The sequence below is a fragment of the Pagrus pagrus genome, assembly GCF_965226575.1.
Source record: "Pagrus pagrus genome assembly, chromosome: 13".
Classification (NCBI taxonomy): Eukaryota; Metazoa; Chordata; class Actinopteri; order Spariformes; family Sparidae; genus Pagrus; species Pagrus pagrus.
The window spans coordinates 10,675,579-10,696,617 of record NC_140197.1 but is presented as its reverse complement, the minus strand read 5'-3'; the positions used below and the strand labels follow the sequence as shown (position 1 = coordinate 10,696,617).

The 21,039-nt window shown below is 41.7% G+C and overlaps 1 protein-coding gene across 1 annotated transcript; it reads right to left on the bottom strand.

Moving 5' to 3' along the window:
* On the bottom strand, positions 1–19,230 carry tlcd4b (TLC domain containing 4b). The gene is made up of 7 exons (XM_084371235.1): positions 18,923–19,230; positions 15,106–15,258; positions 11,355–11,444; positions 5,768–5,826; positions 4,982–5,076; positions 4,743–4,816; positions 1–4,650 (listed from the first exon to the last, which is right to left on the bottom strand). The coding sequence occupies exons 2-7, from the start codon at positions 15,249–15,251 to the stop codon at positions 4,302–4,304; spliced, it is 813 nt and encodes a 270-aa protein (XP_084227361.1). The 5' UTR covers positions 15,252–15,258; positions 18,923–19,230; the 3' UTR covers positions 1–4,301.
* Between the last annotated feature and the right edge of the window lie 1,809 nt (positions 19,231–21,039).

The following is a 21,039-nucleotide window of genomic DNA, read 5'->3' as shown; positions in this document are numbered from 1 at the left end:
TTTCTCTTGTCTTCAACTTTATTGAAGAGCAACACTTTCAAGTAAGTCTCAGCTTTCAGCACTACAGTTACATGATCATTAGTAGTGGTCATTTTAGACAATAACAATCCAAGTCACAAGGTAATGCTCAGACAAGGACCCTAAGGCCTGTGTGTAGTGTAGGCTGATTCACATTAAAATCTCCAGAAAACAAAGACAGATCAGATCAAGAAATTGCATTGCTTTAAAAGACACAACAGAAATAGACAAGGGAAGGAACATAAGCCACACTGGCAAGACGTTCAAAAGAAAAAAAGAAACAGGCAAGTTGTTTGATTATCAGTTTGTCAACAATTTTTCCAGTTATTCTTAAACATAAATGTCATCCATGTGACACTGAAACTCAATCCATCCCATTTCATTGTACACTTAGGATTTAACTTGAAATCAAGTATTTCAGAAGAACAAAAATGGGGGGAAATATGAGTTGCCTATAAGTACCACATGTAACCTTGTAAGGACACTGTTGAAGTACCAGATTCAGATGCAGCTTTGTTATAATGCAACTGTCATCCAGATGAAACAAAATACGACCAAACCAGAGGTTTAATTTGTACACTGTGCATCTGGTTTCAGGACTTTATCACAGATAGTGTATATACAGATTTGTATACACCTTTATGCTTGTTTTAATATTTAAATATATTCATTATATAATGAATGTTGGCCTCTCCAAAGAAACAAAGGCAATGTGGTTATTCTAACCTGATACAACACAGATCATAGCCTTACAATAGCAGCCTTATCATATCCATCAATCATTAATTCATTCTGTGGATTTTCAAACAGCCCCAGGGTGTGAGATACAGCACGGACATCAGATCTTGAAATATAATCTGTAGAAAACCCTGACGAATACAAAAAACTCAGTTTGTCCAGACAACCAGGCAACATTCTGTTATTCTTATAGATGTAGGTTTTACTTTGTGCACAAGACCTACATCAGAGATTCTTCCCAGTCTAAATTCAACGAAAAGGATGCCGCTACAAGACGTGTATTAGCATTGCAGCGGAGCCAGTCTCAGGACATCTCCCACACTGTAGTCTAATCATCATAGTGTCACGATTGAACCATATTACAGTTTTATTCCACAAGTATTCACAGCTTCGAGTTTAGAAGGCAGGAGAAATGAGATGTTAGCCTCCCTGTCAACTACCTGTATATCTTAAAGAGCTTAGATTAAAAAAAAATATAGTTTGCTTTCCATTCTCATCACCTTGGACACTGTGAGCTCATCTTAATGCCACTAAATAACCCATCACAACATTCATAGAGACGTACCCCTGCATTCAGGAGAGCACAAAAAAAAAATCAGCACAAAACAGGCTCCCCGAGAGGGATCAGCTTTGGATTATAATACTTGGCCGGATTAATCATTGTGCAGGCAGATTACAAAAATATATACAGACAAGTATACATACGGAATACAGAGGAGATAATCACTGGATATTACATTAGAAAGGTCATGCTAATCCAAATCTGGCTGCATCGCATCCACTGTTTGTGTAAAAGGCACAAGATACTGTAGCCCCTCCTCTGTGGTGACAGACAGAAATACAGGAGGTCGCTGAGTTATTGCTCCACAGGGAGTGTGCTTTATAGTTCCACAGTGAAAACACCACCAGACATTCTCAGACTGTTATAACCATCTATCCAACTGGAGATATAAAAACTTATAAGGGCAACTCCACCGATTTTAGTCATCAAATCCGTCTACGGTAAAGAAGTACTATTGTATTATGCAAAAAATGTTTTAATAGTTTGCATAAAGCCTTTTTTGTCTGCATTAAGTCCGATAAATCGATGTCACTGGAGTCAGTGTCACCTGGGAGTGGACAAGACAAGTTTGAAAATGGGAAAAAAATAAATAAATAAAAATGGTGGTGTGGAGTTTAGTAGCCTGCTCCGCCATCATTGTGTGAGGCTCGCAGTAACATACTTGAATCTCCAACAGAACTCTCAGTGATTGAGTTGCATTGTGGGTAATTTGGACACCAGGTTTTGACAAGGGAAAAGAGTGCATAAGATGAAAAAAACACATCTGTTCTTGTGTGCATTTTCAATGTTCGCATGAAAAAACTGACTAAAAACACTGAAACCTGGACAAAATCTTGTTTTCCACAGCATTGGTTATCCACTGTGAGTCCACAGGAGTGTAATGATAAATCGGTGGAGTACTCTTTTGAGCAAAAAAGGAAACGGGAGTAAACATGCCGCCTTGTCCTCCTTTCCAGTTGTGTGACCAGATTTGAAACATCCTCTTGTATCTCTGCCTGTCATGATATCACCTATGTAGTTATTATGTACAGCAAGAACAATTAATGAATTTGTAAAACTGAGTGACGCCGACTGGCATACACAGGATGTGGCAATGATTAGTGAGTTAGCCATACAGTGTGCAGAAGGTACCTGCATAGCTACTGTATGTGTATATACTGTACAGACATGCAGGGAGAGGAGAAAAGAATCAAAAATACATGCATTCAGTATCAGAGAGGCAAAAACATTGACTGTTTGGAAGACAAACCCCCTTTAAGCATTTGATTAATGCAATAATTAGATGTTATTCATCTATCTTGACTATTCACTAAGGCATCACAGAAATATGTCAGTCTTACCATGCTCTATAATGATGATACAGTTTATACAGAAAACAAAAACACATGCAGATTGCCAAATTGCTTCTGACAGATTGGTAAATCCAAATTCATTAGATACTAGAAATGTTTGAAAAACAGCATATTGCAAGCATTCCTCTTGCTGACATTTTGCAAAAGGAAGAGCACCGTGTCAGTGTTTTAGAAGGGCACCAGATACAGTGTATGGTTTTGCACACTATGCTCTGCATATGTGAACTTGTTCTACTCCATTCCTCAATTAGGTTCTCAGAGTCACTGAGAACAAAAGGAGCTAAATGGAGATATAAATGCTTCCGGGGTTGTTTAATAAGAAAAATACACTGACTGGACACAGTTTGGTGAGAACAGTGATGCTGCTCTGTTTCACTGCATTGGCTGGGATAAGCTCTGGAGACGGTTAGAGGGGGAGAGAGAGAGAGAGAGAGAGAGAGAGAGACAAAGAAGTCCCTCTGAATCACAACAGATAATGTCTTGAAGGCTAAAATCACTCTTTACATTAGAAAGTAAAACAAAAATGCTTATCGTCTGATGATTACTGGATTAACCAAGTCTTTGTAAGGCAGGGGGAGAGGTAGAACAAAACCAAACGTTCAAGCTGGATGGTGGAGTATCCAGTGAGGCAGAGGGTTGCAATGGATGTAATATGAATTAGACATGTTACTGCAACTGCTTACGACTTCAGGCTGTATAAAATAAAAGAATCAAGAACTGCACAGTGATGCCAACACCATGAATACTGAAAAGGCAAAATCGTCCTGCGAGGAGCTAAGGGTGTTGGAGAGAGTATCCCTCTCTCTCCTGCATGCATACTCCTAGTTTTTTGACATATTATCCGAATTGTAAGGAGGTTGGAGGGGCATGGCTGGTGATACAGGCAGGCGCCACTTGTTACAAGGAGGCCACAGCAGGTGATACTGTAGAAGAGGCATTATGGTGTTTTACTGTCTCTTTTTTGTGAGGTCTGATGAGTTAAGACAAGAGCCCTATAGATTTCACAAACACTGTATGGGTCTGATGGGAGAGTTCGTCACTCTGTCGGCCACGTCTCCTTGAGTGTGGACGGAGTATGAACAACAGAAGAAGCCTCCGGTCGTTCAGGAGCAATAGCGAGCCAGAGATGGTTGTCTTCTGAAGAGGCTAAGCTCTGTTAGACTTTGAGATCTTAGTCCTTCACAATTATTGCTTTCCTGTGTTTAACAGGCACTTCAGAGGATTGGGCTTTGGCTGAAGTCGAGCATGAGAGGAGACTGAGGGGATGGTGGTAAGGACGAGTGACAGACAGGGTTTAAAGTGTGCTTGTGAGCTCTACCTTGTCGTCTGCGACCGAAAGCTATCACCCAGCAGGATACTCATTCGTCAGTGAAAACACTGAGGCTGCAGAGGCTGGTGCTTGAGTGAGTCAAAGAGCAGTGTCCTTGCCCTGTGTCGGGAACAGAACCTGAGGACTCTTAGCCCGATCCACTAGCCGACAAGGAGAGCGAGGGCTAGGATTGGGGGATTCGATGCTAGGATTGGGAGGGATGCTGAGGCTATAGCAAAAGAGAGAGGCTGTGAGGTTCCTGGATGTCCAGCCTCCCTCCCTGCTCATGTCTGTGTCTACACATCCTTTGCTCTACATCGCTTTAGTCTGTGTGGTTGTTGACATGCTTCCCATCCGAAGAAGACGAAGCCTCTGCTCCCTCTTTGACCTTACGTCCTCCTCCCCCCGTCAGGACCTTGTAGCAGCCGCGGGTAATCTTATACATCCAGACAGTGTTTAATATATCCAGGGCGATGCAGGAGGTGATCCAGGCCACCTGGGCGCCCAAGCCCAGCCGCTCAAATTCTGGAGTGCCGAAGGTGGCGAATACACTGGCCCAGTAAGATGGCATGACAGCAATGCGTACCAGGAAGAACACCACGGACATGGCAACGCCATTTAACACCACCAGTCGGTGTGAGCGGGGGTACTTTAATGCCTCATAGAACCACCTGGAGGGAGAGGGTGATTAAGAAATCTCAGAGTGGAAGATGTCAGCCATGTTGTAAAACAAAGAGATTGCTTACTAGTAAAGCCGACTCACCTTTGGTTCACAAATGGTGTGGACAACTCTGAAATGAGGCGAAAGTTGGCAAAGTAGGGAAGCACGCCACGTGTCTGCAATGTTCAAACACACACACACACACACACACACACACACACACACACACACACACACACATATAGGTGAAATGACAAATACGTTATAATACAGAAAACAGCCCAGTGTCTCCAGTCTCTGTTCAAGATTATACACTGTGGGTCTTGAAGAGTAATACTCACCAGCACATATCCATATGCATAGAGCGCCGCCAAGTGGTGACAGACAAAAAAACTGTCCCCCATAGTGCTCCAGTTACATGCAAGCAGCACAAGGTCTAGAGGGCAGAGTGACAGGTTGGTCAGAAACATTTGATTGATGGTGTTTGATCAGTGGGATGGTTTATGTACACAAGCGTCTTTATCGGCAATGAGCAGCAACTGCACCAGTAGTGAAAACACAAATTGTATCAGACAATATGGAACATAGTGAGAGCTGACATGTTATGTAAAAAATCTCAACTGTGGTTATAACCTTCAATTTCTAAAAAAAAGTCTTTGAAAATCAATGCACTTGTATAAAAGATATTAAAGGGCAGATTGTTGGACCTCTCCTGTAGCTGATGATGCATTCAATCTAGCATTAACTGCACCAGTGCTAAATTCAAGAATGGGATGAGTTAAATAAGTAGAAAACACTTGTGTCAGAAAATTTAAGTAGGATGTTACCTGCATTTTTTAAAACAGTTTGAGTGAAATACACAGGTATAGCCTAAATAGTCTGTGAAGAGTTTTTTTTAAGTGAATGCATCTGTATATCAGATATTAAAGTGCAGATTTCCAGATGTCTTACGGCTGACCAGTGCTGTTGATGACAAGCCTGGCATTGTTGTTTCTGACTATAATCTACTTGCTTCAGATTTAAGTCTTTTTCCTTTCTGTGTTTACACCACACACACAGCCTGACTGCCCTCATGGATTGCGTACTGGAAGGAATGATCAACAGAAGTGAAAACAGAAGGAGCTCACCATAAAGGAGGTAACCACAGGTTATGGCTACATTTAGTTTGACGAGACCGGGGTCACCCCTGTGGAAAAGCAAAGAACACAGTTTATAAGTACTTTCAGCACAGCTGTAACTATACAGCCCTCTAGATAAACAAGCCAGAGGAGGAAGCTACTTACTATTCCAGTAAAATCTGAAGCTCTCACACAGCGCTCCCCTGATCAATAATCTACTCTTGTAAAGGAGAACATGACGCTTTGCAAACTAATTACTGAACCCAACTCACTAATGTAGAGAGGTCATTCAAGGTTGATTGTCTAATGCTGTTGAGCTTTTGTACACGGCTAGGTCTTGATTATTAAGAACAGCATGCTGTCTGTGTAACATATTAGAATATCTATGTTAATTTTTTTTGGTCTGTGAATAAACAGTAATCAGTAGTTCAGTTCAGAGACCCGTGAAGTGCTCTGGTGACCGTTAGGTGTCCTTGCAAATAGCATCTGTTCAAAGTAACAATGAAGGTGTCTGTGCTTCAATAGACATCTGATCCTGGTATCAGTCACGAGTATCGTATGGCCAATGACTGGCTGATTGCTCGTGTAACAGAACCCCACAACGCACATACTGTATAAACATACACACTCAAAAGCCCAAGCGCACACACACCTGCTGTGTGACAGCACACCTTACCCACCAGATGACTCTGGGCTTTTATCCTTTAAATTTTATTCTGAAAATTTCACCTGAGATTGTTCAGCACACCATCTACCTTTGCTATAAGCATCTTGTCTGCATAAATATATGGGTTCATTGAAAATATCCTGCATGCATCTGGTGTTACATCACCAACAGCCATAGGTGTGTTAAACAAGCAGCTTTTCCTTAACTCAATGTCAATCTCATCTGCACCTTCTTTCTCTCTGATTATGTATCTAATCTAATGTCTGTTTCACAAGAGAGTGCTCCTCCTGTTAACGGATCAGTTGTATCACTTTACAACTGCACTTACACTGAAATGCAGCGAGCAAATATGAGCTTGGATAACACCCAACCTAACTGATAGTGTGGTAGTCACAGAGTCCAAAGGCTCCTTGATAATCACATCAGTGTGATCCTGCTCTAAGTAAATTAAATGTACAGTGAACCCATGCTCCTCTCCCGATATACAGTTAACTGACTGGAATTTGGCCTGGAAAGAGATGGAGTTTTTTTGGTTCATACAGGAGTTGCTGCATCAGCCCTGACTCAACTGGTCTCATGTAAGAACCTACTCATGTGAACAGATTTGCTCTAAACCAGTGATTTTAGAAAACTTTTCACATTGATTAATTTTACTGTACTTATAACTCTACTTTCCACTGCACTGGGACAATTATAATAGCATATATCCTATAAGAATTAAATGCCTTGTGTGTACATCCCTTTAATGTTGACTCTAGTGAAGGTGGTTTGACTAAAGTATATCTGCTGGGTAGCTTGTGAACTTTCCCCACAGGGATCAATAAAGTTTAATCTTAATCTATGATATTACATCATACATTATTTGTTGATTATATGCAACTATGAAGTTTTCTAAAAAGTGTAGTGGAGTAAAAAGAGCAATATTGTCCCTGCATTGCGGTGGAGGGGAAGTATACAACAGCAGAAAGCGGATATACTCAAGTAAAGCACAAGTACTTCAAAATTGTACCTTATTACAGTAGTGCAGTAAAGTACTGAGTTACTTTTCTCCAATGGACCTTCCAACAGCTCTGTCTTAGTCTTACACAGGTTGTTCAGCATAATATCACCTGTAATGTAACTGTATTATTATTTGATCTTCTTTTCAGCCCAAGATGAAAGTTTACATCAGGGAAACTTGCTAAAATCTTTGGACTGAGACACATCCACCAACAGCTGATTTAGAGCTTTGACCAATGACAGCTTGCGGCAAAATACTGACTAAGACCAGAAATCCACAATGTCACTGCTGCCATTACCCAGGTCTACAAACCAATCAGATTATGACAGTGTAAGACAGAACTCACTGGCCGGTGCTATGCTTTGTGAGTGCCATTGTTGAATGAAGTTTAGGGAAAGACAGCACACTCACATGTGCACATAAACCAAAATAATGGAGTTTGTGGGAGAACCTTGCAGAGCTGTGGAGGAGCAGATGGATGACTCAAGGTGGTGACGTGCCTCTGCTCTCATACTTTTTTCTGTTTACACATTTGTTCTGGTTGTGCTACTATTCACCACGCTTTCATCACACAATCTGACATACCTAATATTGATATTGTACGGTCACAAACAGAATGGGACAAGATTTTAATAGAAACATCTTGCACAGAGTGACATGTAATAAACCTATGTGATTGTTGTTGTCACACAGTCTAAGAGTACCTTTAGAAAGACATTTTATAGCTAAAACTTCATTTCTATTTCGTCTTTATTTCTGTCCTGAGACGGCTGTGTGATGACATGGTGCTGACAGCTGTAATAATAATTCTCTCATTTTTCCGGGTCCTTTCTCATGACTACTGACACTACAACATTTGTCTGCTGATTTGTGACAGCAGGAGGTGCGAAATTTGTCTTTTAGTTCTTGAGTAACATTTTTGTGAATTAAACTTGTGCACAAATGGAGCAGAACATTTTTGCAGGTGTCTGTTTTTAAAATGATTACAGATCACAGCGCGCAACCCTTGAATGAACAGGTGATAAAACAAGTGATTTACGTTAAGTGATTTTGGTGAATCTGAGTTGGAATACTCTGTAAAAGTAGATCTTGAAATGTCTTGGAAGGTAATGAATGTGTAAAAAATGTGTTCAAATATTACATCTAAACTAGGTTGACCTCAACTCTACTCCACCCTGAAATTTGGTCCCTTGCTCTCCTCAAATGGCCCTGTGCATGTTAAGTTCAAGTCCAGATAAGCCAATCAAAAAAAGACAGCAGAGGGAGGGGCGGTCAGACACGGTGCTTGTTAACTGAATGGATTATGATAACAGCCCGGGCCCCGCTGCCAGCCAGACTGACACTCTGAAAGAGCCTGAGCAGCAGCTGAAAACAATGCAGGTTTCTAACAGGACGGCTGTGGCCACTCAAGCACCGTGGAGAGAACAATGCTGCTGTGTGACGGGTCTTAATGATGCTGCAATACAATCAGATTGACTGGAGAATTTATGCTTGCACCACTCCAGTGTTGCAACTAGATGAGCTTTCAGGCATTAGGATAGCGCTGGGGATTGTTTAGGTGCTAGCTGGTGAGGGGGGTAAGATGAGGAAATAACCAGACGTAGCCAACTGCAAGGCTCAATTTGGAACACCAATAATATGCCAACACAGAAACTTTTCCATTTCCATTTATATAGGTAGAGATATTGATATATTTGAGTAAAAGATACCTCAGTCTCTGTAACTTGTACTGCTATCTTTATCTTTCCAAATAGAGGACCACAATAGAAATAAGTTGTCCTAAAACTTAATTGTGTTATCTTTGGCAATTTCAATGAATATGTGTTAGCGCTGGGAAACACATTGATATTGTGATATGTGACTATGTATCATCTTAGATCTCATGACATGGTTTTAAAGGCTGCATTACAGTAAAATGTATTTTATTTAAACTTATTTGAGCCCGACTGTTACATCGGTTGGCCAAGAATATCAGGCGATACTAGTCCATCACAGTAAAAGTTCCCGTTTCAGTGCATTTTAGTCAATAAAGTGTATTGTTTATCTGTAAAATATCCTGTCTCCATTACATAACTTTCTCACAGGTGTTTGGTAACTACATGTTAGGGATCATTGCAAAAAAATGTATATTGATATCGGAATTTTTCAACTCAGTTGTTTAACTTTTGTTTAACTATTGGTATCAGCCCCAAAATCAAGTATCGGTCGGGCTCGAGATTTATTCTTATACTTGCCTTTACCCATTTAGTCCCACCCACTATATCCAATTTAGTGAAGATTATTTATCAAAAATCAACATTGCAACAATTTTTAGGGATGATTATTGGTTGAGCTCATTTAGTCAAAAATATTGTAATATTTGTTTTTGATGCACAGTAAGTATCGCAATATCATTTTATGGTCATATTGCCCAGCCCTAATATGCATTTGTCGCAGTGTGTGTAAATAAACCAAATCAAACACCTTTTCCTTGATGGAGCTGAGGAAATCATGCGACAGAAAATAAGTGCATTAAATCCTGTCCCAAAGAATATACGTAAAGACAAAGAAGCTTTGGAAGAAGAGCTAAGATACTAAGCACCTGAACACTCAGTGGATGGAGACTGTTAGGAGGAGGAGGGAGGGAGGGAGCAAGTCCACCCCCCCTCCCTCTTGACCCCCCCAGCCCCCACCCCGACTTTCTTTTTTTCTCCCCCTTTTCGCTCCATCAGCGATGCTGGCCGGGGCCGATGCAGAGACAATAAGAGCGAGGGAGGTGTGCTGCATTGATTCGACAGCCAGGGGTACAACAGACAGCTAGAGGCAGGAGGAGGCTCATGGAGGGCTGGTGGTGTGTGGTGTGAGGGGGGGGGGGGGGGCAGAGGACTAGGCTGCTGTTGTTTGCTATGAAAAGGAGCCTTGTTGGTTGGATTCTAGTCTGTCTACTGGAGGGCCAGAGAGGAAGCGAAACAGAGGCAGAGAGAGAGGAGGGGGAAGGAAGGAGTGCTATAAGAATATAAGAGAGAAGTGAGAGACAGAAAGCTGAAATCTTTTAAAAGAACTGATTGAGATATTGAAAAAGAGAAAGAAACAGGGAAGGAAATTACCATTTCTCTTCTTAAAGATTCATTGATGCAAATAACACAGTCAGCCATAGCAGAGAGACAGAGAGAAGACAGTAAAGACAATAATCAAAGGCTAAATCCACTGAATCTACAACTCTCTGGAGACTCCACTGACACATTAGATCCGTCCTCTCCCCCTTCCCTCTTTCATTCTGATGAAGGGAATGCCACCGTCATCTCTCCAAAGGTACTAACTACCAACCCTGACGATCCTTCACTACCGCCCACCTCCCATCTTCATCCCTTCATCTGTTTCCTCCCTTCCCTCGTGAGCTAGACATGGCTGCTGCTCTGAAAAGGCAGATGTGAGAAGACAGGTTTCTCCTAAAAGCGCCTTAAGCATTCTCACTGCTTTTCCTTTTTTTCGCCTGCCAAAATGACAAGGCACAATGCCTCGGTATTTTTGCCTTTTCTATCATCCTTGCTTTTGTGTTTATGGGGGTTTATATGGTCGTATTTATTAGCATGTCACACATTCTTGTGCTTCATTTCATTGTAATACCGTGATGCTGAATATTTCCCTTGTGAATATTTTCATTGTAAAATAATCTGTAGATTATTTTCTCCATTAATCTACTAGTTGCTCTATAAAATATCAGAAAATGGTGTCTTGTTTTGTTCACAAACCAAAGATACTCAGTTTGCTGTCATAGAGGAGTAAAGAAACCAGAAAATATCCACATTTAAGAAGTTTTTATTTTCTAAAAAATTACTCAAATTGAATAATCCCTTATCAAATCAGGTGATTAGTGTTGTAGTTGACAACAAATAAATTACTTATTGCAGCTCTACATATGAATTAGCTTTTCTTTCTGTTCTTCTTACCAGACAGGGTTGGCGTTGACCTCATCATCAAACCACAAGATGTACAGACAGAAAAGCCCCACAATCAGGGCGTGCACAGTTGACACCAATCTGGGGATGAACACACACACACACACACACACACACACACACACGGTCAATCAAAGCAGTGAACATGATGACAGTCTAAAAGCAGTTTACAGTCAAGAATTGTAACTAATGCGGAATCATAAAAGTCTCAGTGGTGTGCCCCATGAACAGAGGCTGTGTCTTTGCCGCAGTGGCCCAGGGTTTGAATTCAACCTGTGGCATCATATTATCCCCCTCTCTCCCAGTTTCCTGACATGCTTCATCTGTCCTATCAATAAAGTCAAGAAAAGTACAAAAAAGTCATTTAAAAAGAAAGATGTGTGGTGCTCAAGTCTCTGCTGTCCTCTAATGCCTGCATACAGTATGTAATTACATCTATGTTCTCCCCTGTGTCCACGTGAGTGTAACTTCCTCTTTATCTGTCCTGATACAGCACACCCCTGACCTGTGGAGTGGTTATCTGGGCCAATGAAGAGATACTCCAGAGGTCCAGTGGCCCTTATCTCTCCTCTACCAGAATCACAGTTGCTCCTCTGTCACCATGCAGCGTCTAGGGTGCAGCGGTCCCTGTCCAGCTGCTGGCCTGAGCCTGGGCCAAGACTTGCTCTACAGATCAACTACTGTATGAGAGGATGAGTCCATTTACTGCTGCTAAATTGGACTGAAGTGTCTAAAAATGGACTGGCCCTGGAGGAACTTGGCTGAAGGAAGTTGTTAAATTCAGAGTGTCAATACGGCCTTCTGTGTTACTAATGTCACAGGCTGACATGCTTCTTGTACTGAGAATATCCCAATTATATTCATAAAAATGAAAGAATGCAGGATTTAAATAGAACAGACAATATAGAAATTAAATAATGTGAGCAGATGAAAAAAATAACAATGCTTACAACAAGCATCTAGTTTATGCAGCTGTGTTTTACAGCAGACATGTGGTCCTGCTCTTTCTTTGGAAATGCTTTCTCCCTCCTCTCCATGCACTTAAGTCGTGGTTACATAAACAACATACTGACACAATGAGCACTGGCTGTTATGCAACAGTAGGCCACTCTGAAGTGAACCATCAGTGCCTGGCCTTTGACTTGTTTTTGGACTATTCCATCCTTGGTCAGGACAACCTGTACTTTCAAATATGTCCAGGAAGGCCAGTGTAAACTGTAGTTGTATGAATGGAGGATTATCTCTGAGTTCTGACGGACAGACAAAAAGGAGGAGAGGGAATAAAAAACAGCAAATATCTAGGAGTCTGTGAAAGATGTTATGCAACCACGAATGATTGCCCTCTGAACTTCACCCCTGAGGCTTCTGCCTGAAACTTGAAACCACTCTGTGCTCCACCAGCCCTTCACATCACAGTTGTAGTTCTGTGGTTGGCTGATGAGTTGGCCTGAAGCACATCAAGGTCCACCTCAACAGAGCTGCATCACCAAAAACACTGGTGTGTGCTTCACAGCGGTCCATTTTGTAAGGATGTTATAACTTTATACTGTAGTGTTATACAGGCAAGAGACACCCAGTAGGTGCTAGGGCCCATCTGTACCCCATGAAAAACTGGAATACGTTTTATACCAGTGCATATATGATGGTAACCATTCTGAACTAAGCACTGTTTCACTTCATCACTATATATGGTATTACACAATTATTATTATTAGTTACAGTGACACACACAAAAGGACCAGTCCCTAAACACCTCTTGCCCCGACGACTAAGTTATACACCTCTGTTTTGCATGTATATGCCTTGGGGAAGTCTCGATTCTTGTTGGGATAGAGGGGCAGGTAAAGTGTTCGGGCTTCATAGCCCTCCGAAGAGAGATATTTCAGAGACACGCTTCCAACCCTAGGTTATGAGAACTCTCTGTAGTTTCAATGCACTACGGTCGTTTTCTTTCTAACGACCATGTCTCAGTAGCTAACTAGCTAGCCAATGTGTCACTGTTATTGCTGATTTGTGCATGAAACTACTGCATTTTGATGTGTTTGAATGTTGCATCCCTCCCTTTGATGACATAAGGCCAAAGTTGAACTCAAGTCCAGCAGTGAAGTTGCTGCACTTGGTACCACTCCTCTAATATCAGTGCACACTGACAGGGTGGGAGCATGGGTTGCTAATGTTAGCCTATAAAGCACCGCTAGTGGCCAGGCAATGAAGCAGTGTTCTTTTTTAATTGATCACGTGATTGATAGCATGAGGCTGTGAATGAATCATGAACGACTATGCTTTTTATATCCATCAGATAAATGGCAAATTGCATTGTGATAATACCAGGATTGCCACACAAGAGAAATCCCCAGAGCTGAAGACAGCATATTGGAGATATCCAGTTGTGTCTGTTTACATTACTGCTATCGATGACAGCTGGTGACGTATGAGGTTTGAAGGGTTATCCCATTTCATAGGGGGGGAATTCAACAATTAAACCTTGTAACTCTGTTCTGTGGGGACAGAGGGGACTCGAAACTAATGGTAGGGGTAAAAATTGGAAATGTACTTGAGTTGAAAGAATAAAAACAGAATTTTTTGCTATAGTTTCACAAATATTATTTCCTAACAGACATGAAACTTGATATAAACATGAAATATATATATCTTTTTTGATTAATTGAGCTAATATGGTAGAACTCAAGACTGTAGATACGATAGGATGTACTTTATTGTCCCCGTAGGGGAATTTGTCTTACACAATGTGTAACTGCCTTTAAGCAGATGTACACAGTAGGATAGGTCAATATTTATACTGCAGTAAACCTTGCCACCAGTATAACAACCCTACATTTAAGTTTGTCCTGTCCAGTAACTCTGAGGAAGTATTTCTGTGTATATTTTCAGATTTTGTTAGAAAGACTATTTTGGTCTTTCAGGTCCATCCCGAAAAGACCAAGAGTGCACAGAGCATCAGAGATGTTAATGTTCAGCATTACAGTCGCATTTCCTGACTTTGTTTCCCTGTTTGGATTTTAGTGATTCAGTTCAGCCTGACTTTGTCTAAAAGTACCTTTAAAACTCACTAATTATATTTCTTCTTCAAAATCTCTACAAACAGTATAAAAACAACACTTCACTGTTTTACAGGGGGAATTACGTGCTTTACTATTTCTTGGCAGGAGCCCCGGCTTCCTGGAGTCTCCACTGGTTGTCTGTCAAGTGCTCTCCGCCAAGATACAGCCTGGCACATAGTTTCCTATAAAATCGTGAACTGACATTTTTACACTTAAATTTTTTGTACGGATTAAACGAAGAAGATATAAAGTGCTAATTAGTAAGTTTTAAAGGTGGTGGTAGGCAGCTTTTGTTACCTCCAGACAGAGCCATGTTAGCTGCTCCTAGTCAAGAAAGAGAATCAATATGTACATTTCCGAATTTGAAATACAACTAAAAGTCAAATCAATTGCTTTAAACTTGCTGGCTGATTTGTTGGGCTAGGTTGGAGGGTTAAGGTTCATTTGATAATGAGGGACCCTCTCTTTATCACAAAGTAACCTATCATATACAAACGAGATAACTTTTAACCTTTTGTAGAGTGCTATTATTAAGTTCTGAGCTCACAATCTGCCATATAACACTGAACAATAAGTCAAGGTTTGGCTTCCACATGGTACCTGCCAGATAATTTACAGGTTAGATGCATATGAGAAAAGGCCTGTCTGCATCTGGAGAGTTGTGGGTTCATGTTACACACCTGGAGTTCCACTCTGTGAGCTTGGTGGAAGGCAGCCGTCCATAACCTGGTGTGATGACAGAGGAGAGCCGCGGGCTGGCCACCGAGAAGAGAAGCTGGAAACCCACGAAGCTGCCAGCCACCACGGTCAACTCTCTCGTCTCCATCACTCACCTAAACACAACAGGGGAGGAGACAGGACGGATGGGGTGAGGGCAGGATTCAGAGAGGGTGATACACATGGACAGGTTCAATCGATGACTGTCAGTCATCCTGGGCAGCGCCAGAGGAGAAACTGAGGTGGCGGCGGTGGTGAGAGGGTGAAGCGGCACCCTGTGTGGCTCATCCACTCCACAAAGAAAAGAAGAAAGGCAAAGAGACAGAAGGGAAAAAAATATAAGCCCAAGACATGGGCCGTCTAATGCAACTGACATGAGAGCTTTAGACAAGCAGGGCAGGTCATGGAGTTGGAAGAGAAGATGAAAGGTACAAGAGAGGCACAAGAGAGTTAAGGGAAACGGAGGAAAAAATACAGAGTGGCAGAAACAGAAGAAAAGTTACTGGGTGTTGTGAATTTAAAACGCAGCACAGCATTTAGATTTGGAATAAAAGGTCTGCATTATTATGCATATTTTGCAAGGGGATTACAGTGAGTTGTTTAGGACACACTCAAAATCCCTGAGAAGAAAACAAAGGCTGAGCAAGGAAAGAAAAGAGGATTGTCAAGATGAAGCAATGGGTTCAGGTCATGAGAAAGAGGCTGTGGAAGACTGCATTCGTAACAATTTTAATTCAACAGTGCTCTTTATTTTGGTCACATCTAGGATTAAATCATCTGTATATTAGGGCTGCAAATGATTATATTCAACCTTTTATTCTATAAAATGTCCATAAAAGTGAAAAACACTCATGCCCAATGTGATATCTTCAAACAGTCAAAAACCCAAAGACTCTTCATTTACTGTTAAAGAAAAGCAGCAAATCTTTAAATTTACGAAGCTGGAACCAGCTTGAGAATGACTGAATTAATAAATTGTTTATCGAAAATAGTTGGCAATTCATTTCTTTCAACTCGAGAAGCCGATCAGTCAAATATTCGTTGGAGCTCAACTGTGTATTCTGTTTACTTATCACTGACCCATTGTGTATCTCACTAGTTCAAGTGTTATCATTGTTGGCAGTATTAGCCAGAGATGGAGGAGCTGAAGTGTTGGACCAATACAAATTGAAGCTGATGAGAACTAACACAGACCCTGGATGTAGACGTGCAACCTACTGAGTGTAAACACATGCACATACGCAGTTTACACACTGACTGAAGAGATCTGTTTACTCTCACTCGGGTCAACAAACGAGACGCCCGTTTTTTCAAATCACAAGCAATCAGTGGACATGGACAGAAACAACACCGTGTTTGCACAAGCAGCAAAACCTGCTTATTTGAATAGTATTTGTCTGGCACAGCTAAATGAAGAAAAACTGGGGGAAATTAATGTTTTCATTCACTGTAGATTGATGCTACAGCATGGACTGTAATCTAATCCGTATTATGAGCTGCTTACATTCAAAAAATTTGACTGTGCTCTGAGCCAACGCATGTCTTAGGGTCTGGCCGAATCATCAACAACTCAATGGCCTCATTCCCAAGACCAAGTGCAAAAGTTGTAGCAATTTGTAGCCCTAAACTTTGACTGCAGCTTGTGAGCTTTCTCATTTCCGTTTTTATTTGCTGCAAAAAAAGAAAATAATCATAGTCTGCCTTTGTTTCCCAACTCCAACCTTTACAACTTTGGAAAATATAATTTTGGTCTTGAGCAGAATAGATCCTGCACACTGCTCTTGCTCAGCATCACAATGTATTAATAATGCATAATTAATAATAGTTTATATCAGACAGAAACATTAGTATTATGAATCAATTGTGATGCTGAGCAAGAGCAGTGTGTGGGACCATGTATTACAACTGGAATTACAGTAAAAATTAATCAAAATTGTCCATTGACCTGCAACATAATAATAGTGATAGACGAGTCATAATATAAGAATAACAGAGAGCAATAAAGGTCAAAGTTCCCGGGAAAGACTGACTACTGTTAAAGTGCAGCCTCATCATGACCTCTCATCTGTTCTTTAGTAACATCAGCTATTACAACATACTGTGTCCGTGCTGGTCTGGACTCTGGCCTGATAAATACGCTGGAATACTGATTAAACCGCAGATATTATGCAAGTCATTTAAAACCAGTTATTCCTGGAGAGCTGACTATTAGGATTGTGCAAGGTCAAGATTACTACGACACTAGGGGACGGAAACGTCATATAATGTAGCCATACATTTTGTGTAGGGGTTCTGTTTGCAGAGAAACCCATGTCATTTAGCCTCGGGGAAGCACATGACACTTCAGGCATGTAGCCTACATTAAGTTCTATTTTTACTCAGAAATGTCCGATGTCATGTGTGCTTGCTGTTCTGTAAAAAAAACAAGGAAACAAAGCACAGGAACAAGCGGTTAAAGGAAACAAAGAACATCAGCTTCTACAAGCAAAATCCCTTCCATTTAAATACTGCCATGAAGATTACAGCTTTGTACAGAGGCAATCTTCAGAACAATTTTCCATTTGAGCTCAGCAGAATAAACTTCTAAATAGATAGGATGACAACTTTCAAATACACGTTTACCCCACAAATCAAAGCAGCTGTGAGAACCCCTAATCCACTGAGCTTCCCAATGAATTTCCCAGAAATTGGACTGCTCAACAGGGGAGCTGAGGTGGGCAGATCTTCTTGGAGGAGCCCCTACACACACTGAGAGCCTCTCATTGTCCCCAACTAGCAGCTATGCACATTCCTGGGCCACGTTGATCATATGCAGCATGTGCCTGAATAATTCATTGGCATTCTTCACCTGACAGACTGGTTCACACTGCCCCATGGGAGGAGGCAGCACACGCAGCCTCCTCACTGCGGTTGACAGCCCCGGACAGGAGAGGTGCTCTGCCCGTCCACGTTTGACCTTGTTCCGCCGGACTATCCTGCTGCTGTCAGCAAACCATGACCCCGTGACATATCGACCAAACATAAATAATAGCGGTTCAATTTCCCCCTCGGTTCCTTTGGAAATCCAAACCGGCCTCTTGTCTACCGCATTGCTACACGAGACCAGTGGCTTTGACTCGCTCTCTGGCTCTTAATGCTCGGCCCAGCGAGATCACACCAATCTCTGCAGGCAGGTTGGGTCATGACATGAATACTGATACATAACTGGTGATTATTTCCGTTTTAAGCTGATTGAGCATACAGACTCAGTATACTAGACGCTCCCTCCTGTGATCTGGAGTATTGTGCACGGTGCACAATAGCAACTGGCGCGATCACTCCAAAGTAAAGGGTCTAATATGTAACAGTACTGGGCTGCCTCTCCATGATACGCACATTATAAATACACTCTGCAGTATTTATACATTTAAAGCACTGCAGACGCTTAATTGGGAATGACGAGCTACGCGTCAGCACCGTGACTATCGGCCACATTATCACCAGGAAACACAGTTTTACGATACAAACCAGGCAGGTGTTGGACGAGTTGGAACAAGCAGCCTGGCCGGAGGGTTTTCTGGAGGAAAGTTGATGTCTAAAAACTGAAAGGACTGCTACGTATGCTGTTGTTGTTGCTGCCGCTGCCCCCGACAAGGCGAGAGAGCCACGGAGCTGTTGCAGTCCCAAGATTTGTACGGTCACACAAAAAAGATACACCCAAACTGTGTCTGATAAACACCGCAAGTGTCGGTCTACGTAACATTTAACGTGTTGGAGGAGCAGTACGGAGTGTTATGTTACCTGCTATCCGTCGCATAGGTCTGTGTAGGCGGATAAAGCTCCCGTTTAGCCGCCGTCTTGTCCACTTTCTTCCAACTTGACGTTAGCTAGCAAGTCGGCTAAAGTGAAACAAGCCCGCTGGCTCTCGCTGTGCGACCCCAGGAAAGAAAGAAAGAGGAAGGAAAAAAGGAGAGCCTCCTCTGCTACGCGAACAATGCCGCGTCCCCACAACCATCACAGCCCGGAGAAAAAATGGCTTTTGTCGCCGCTTTGTTTCCTCGCTGCCATGTGTTTCGAGTTATGAATCCGAGAGAAAAGTTTTTTACTCGTTTTATTTTGGCGTTGACAGAAATGACCAACCGGTGACGTCGGCACGTACCCACCCCCCTGGTGCACACGCCCCCCGCGGCAGAGGGCTACACCCACGAGGAACAAAGGCCACATTACAATATTATTAATGATCAGTGGTGGTGAGGCGGATAGTGGAGACCTGAAGGTGTTGTAGCCACGTTACTATATCATTAGCGTGCTGGAGACATTTAAATGGACTCTTACTACCAGACATCCAATGGCTTCCATTCATTTTCATACGAAAATCTTGACACTTGGACCTATAGCTTGAGCAGCCATACCATTTAATTTCACATTATCATTATGTGTCAGCACAGAGCACACTTGGAACACCATATAACAACTGTACAGTCTAATACAACACAGGATATCACATCATAGGAGCAACATTTTTCTCACATATAAAGAAAAATGGTCTGTTGATAATGTGGTAGTCTCATTGTCTCTGTAATCATGCAGGTTTAATGCCACTTCAGGCAGAGGACAGGAGACAATGTGTTTGTGTGCGCTCTGACAAATCAAAATGGGATTTATGTTGTTTTGCTGTCCTGTCTACAAGCACAAAATAGATCTCCTATTTAGTAAAACTGGCTGGATGATTATGAAAAACTTGAGTTGTGCTTTTAGAGAGGCGACCTTTTATACAGCGGGTTTTGTTTGCCAAGCTCGGGAGGGAAGGCAGAATATTTTGTAATGAAATGTTCGACCACTGCAACTTTACTTTTGGTGTCCTGTACACCCAGGAGGACTCAGCACTTTGTGTACTGACATGAAAATAGAATCAATCAATCAATCAATCAATCAATCAATCAATCAATCATGTTTTGTCTCTGTGATTGATTACACCACTCAAGCAAGTTTTAGTCTGTCTCCTTAACCTGATGATTGATCTTCATGTGATAATACAATGACTGCTCCCCATCGGCAGCCTTGAATGCAAATCGATACATAATATAATCCTAAATTCTGAAACTGCACAGCATACCGGCGAAAATGTACGTTGAGCTGAAAGATTAGTCAATTAATCGATTAGTGACAGAAACTTAAGAAATATTCTCAGGTTCTTCTCTCAAAAGAGCATTTTCTGCTTTTCTCTGTTTTATATCACTGTAGACAGAGTATCTCTGGGTTTTGGAGCACTGGTTAGACAAAACAAGCAATTTCAAGATGTCAACTTGGACTCTTAAAAATACACTATGGTCCTTTAAAGGAAAATTCACCCAAAAATGAAAATTCAGACCATTATCTTATCATCCAAATGCTGATTTAAAGTTGGATGAAGTTTTAGTCTACAAAACATGTCAGGAGCTTCACAGCGAAACAGTGTGGCAGCAGACAACTGAAGTAGATGGGGACTTGTGTGAAAATGTAAAAAAAAACAGAAAAAAACAAACCTCAAATGACATCTGGTGTATCTAAGGTCGGGTTCACACCTAAAGGTCCGTGAAAGGTCCGTTTTTTGATCCGAACTAACGCGAGGATGATACATTGTTTCAATTTTGAGTCGGTCCGGTTTGCGTTCACAAAGGCCAAACTCGAACGGTCCAAAATCTGTAAACAAAACTCACGTGGCCGCAACGCCCTTCTGTTGTTGGTCAAACTGTTTAGGCGGGTAGTCAGCAAATCTGTACATCAGATCAGCAGCCTACTGTACATCATGGAGCGTCTGCTTATTTTTACTTTAGTGCTGATCTGGATCACTTACACGCAACCTTTAATGGACCGCGCGTATGAACGCCTCATAGAGCAGCGGGCATTAATAATGTCTTGATCCATGCATTTCGCTG

Coding starts and splice junctions, on each gene's coding strand:
- tlcd4b (XM_084371235.1), bottom strand. CDS start 15,251: ATGGAGACGAGAGAGTTGACCGTGGTGGCTGGCAGCTTCGTGGGTTTC. Junction 11,445..15,105: donor CTCACAGAGTGGAACTCCAG/GTGTGTAACATG, acceptor GTTCATCCCCAG/ATTGGTGTCAACTGTGCACG. Junction 5,827..11,354: donor GTCAACGCCAACCCTGTCTG/GTAAGAAGAACA, acceptor GCTTTTCCACAG/GGGTGACCCCGGTCTCGTCA.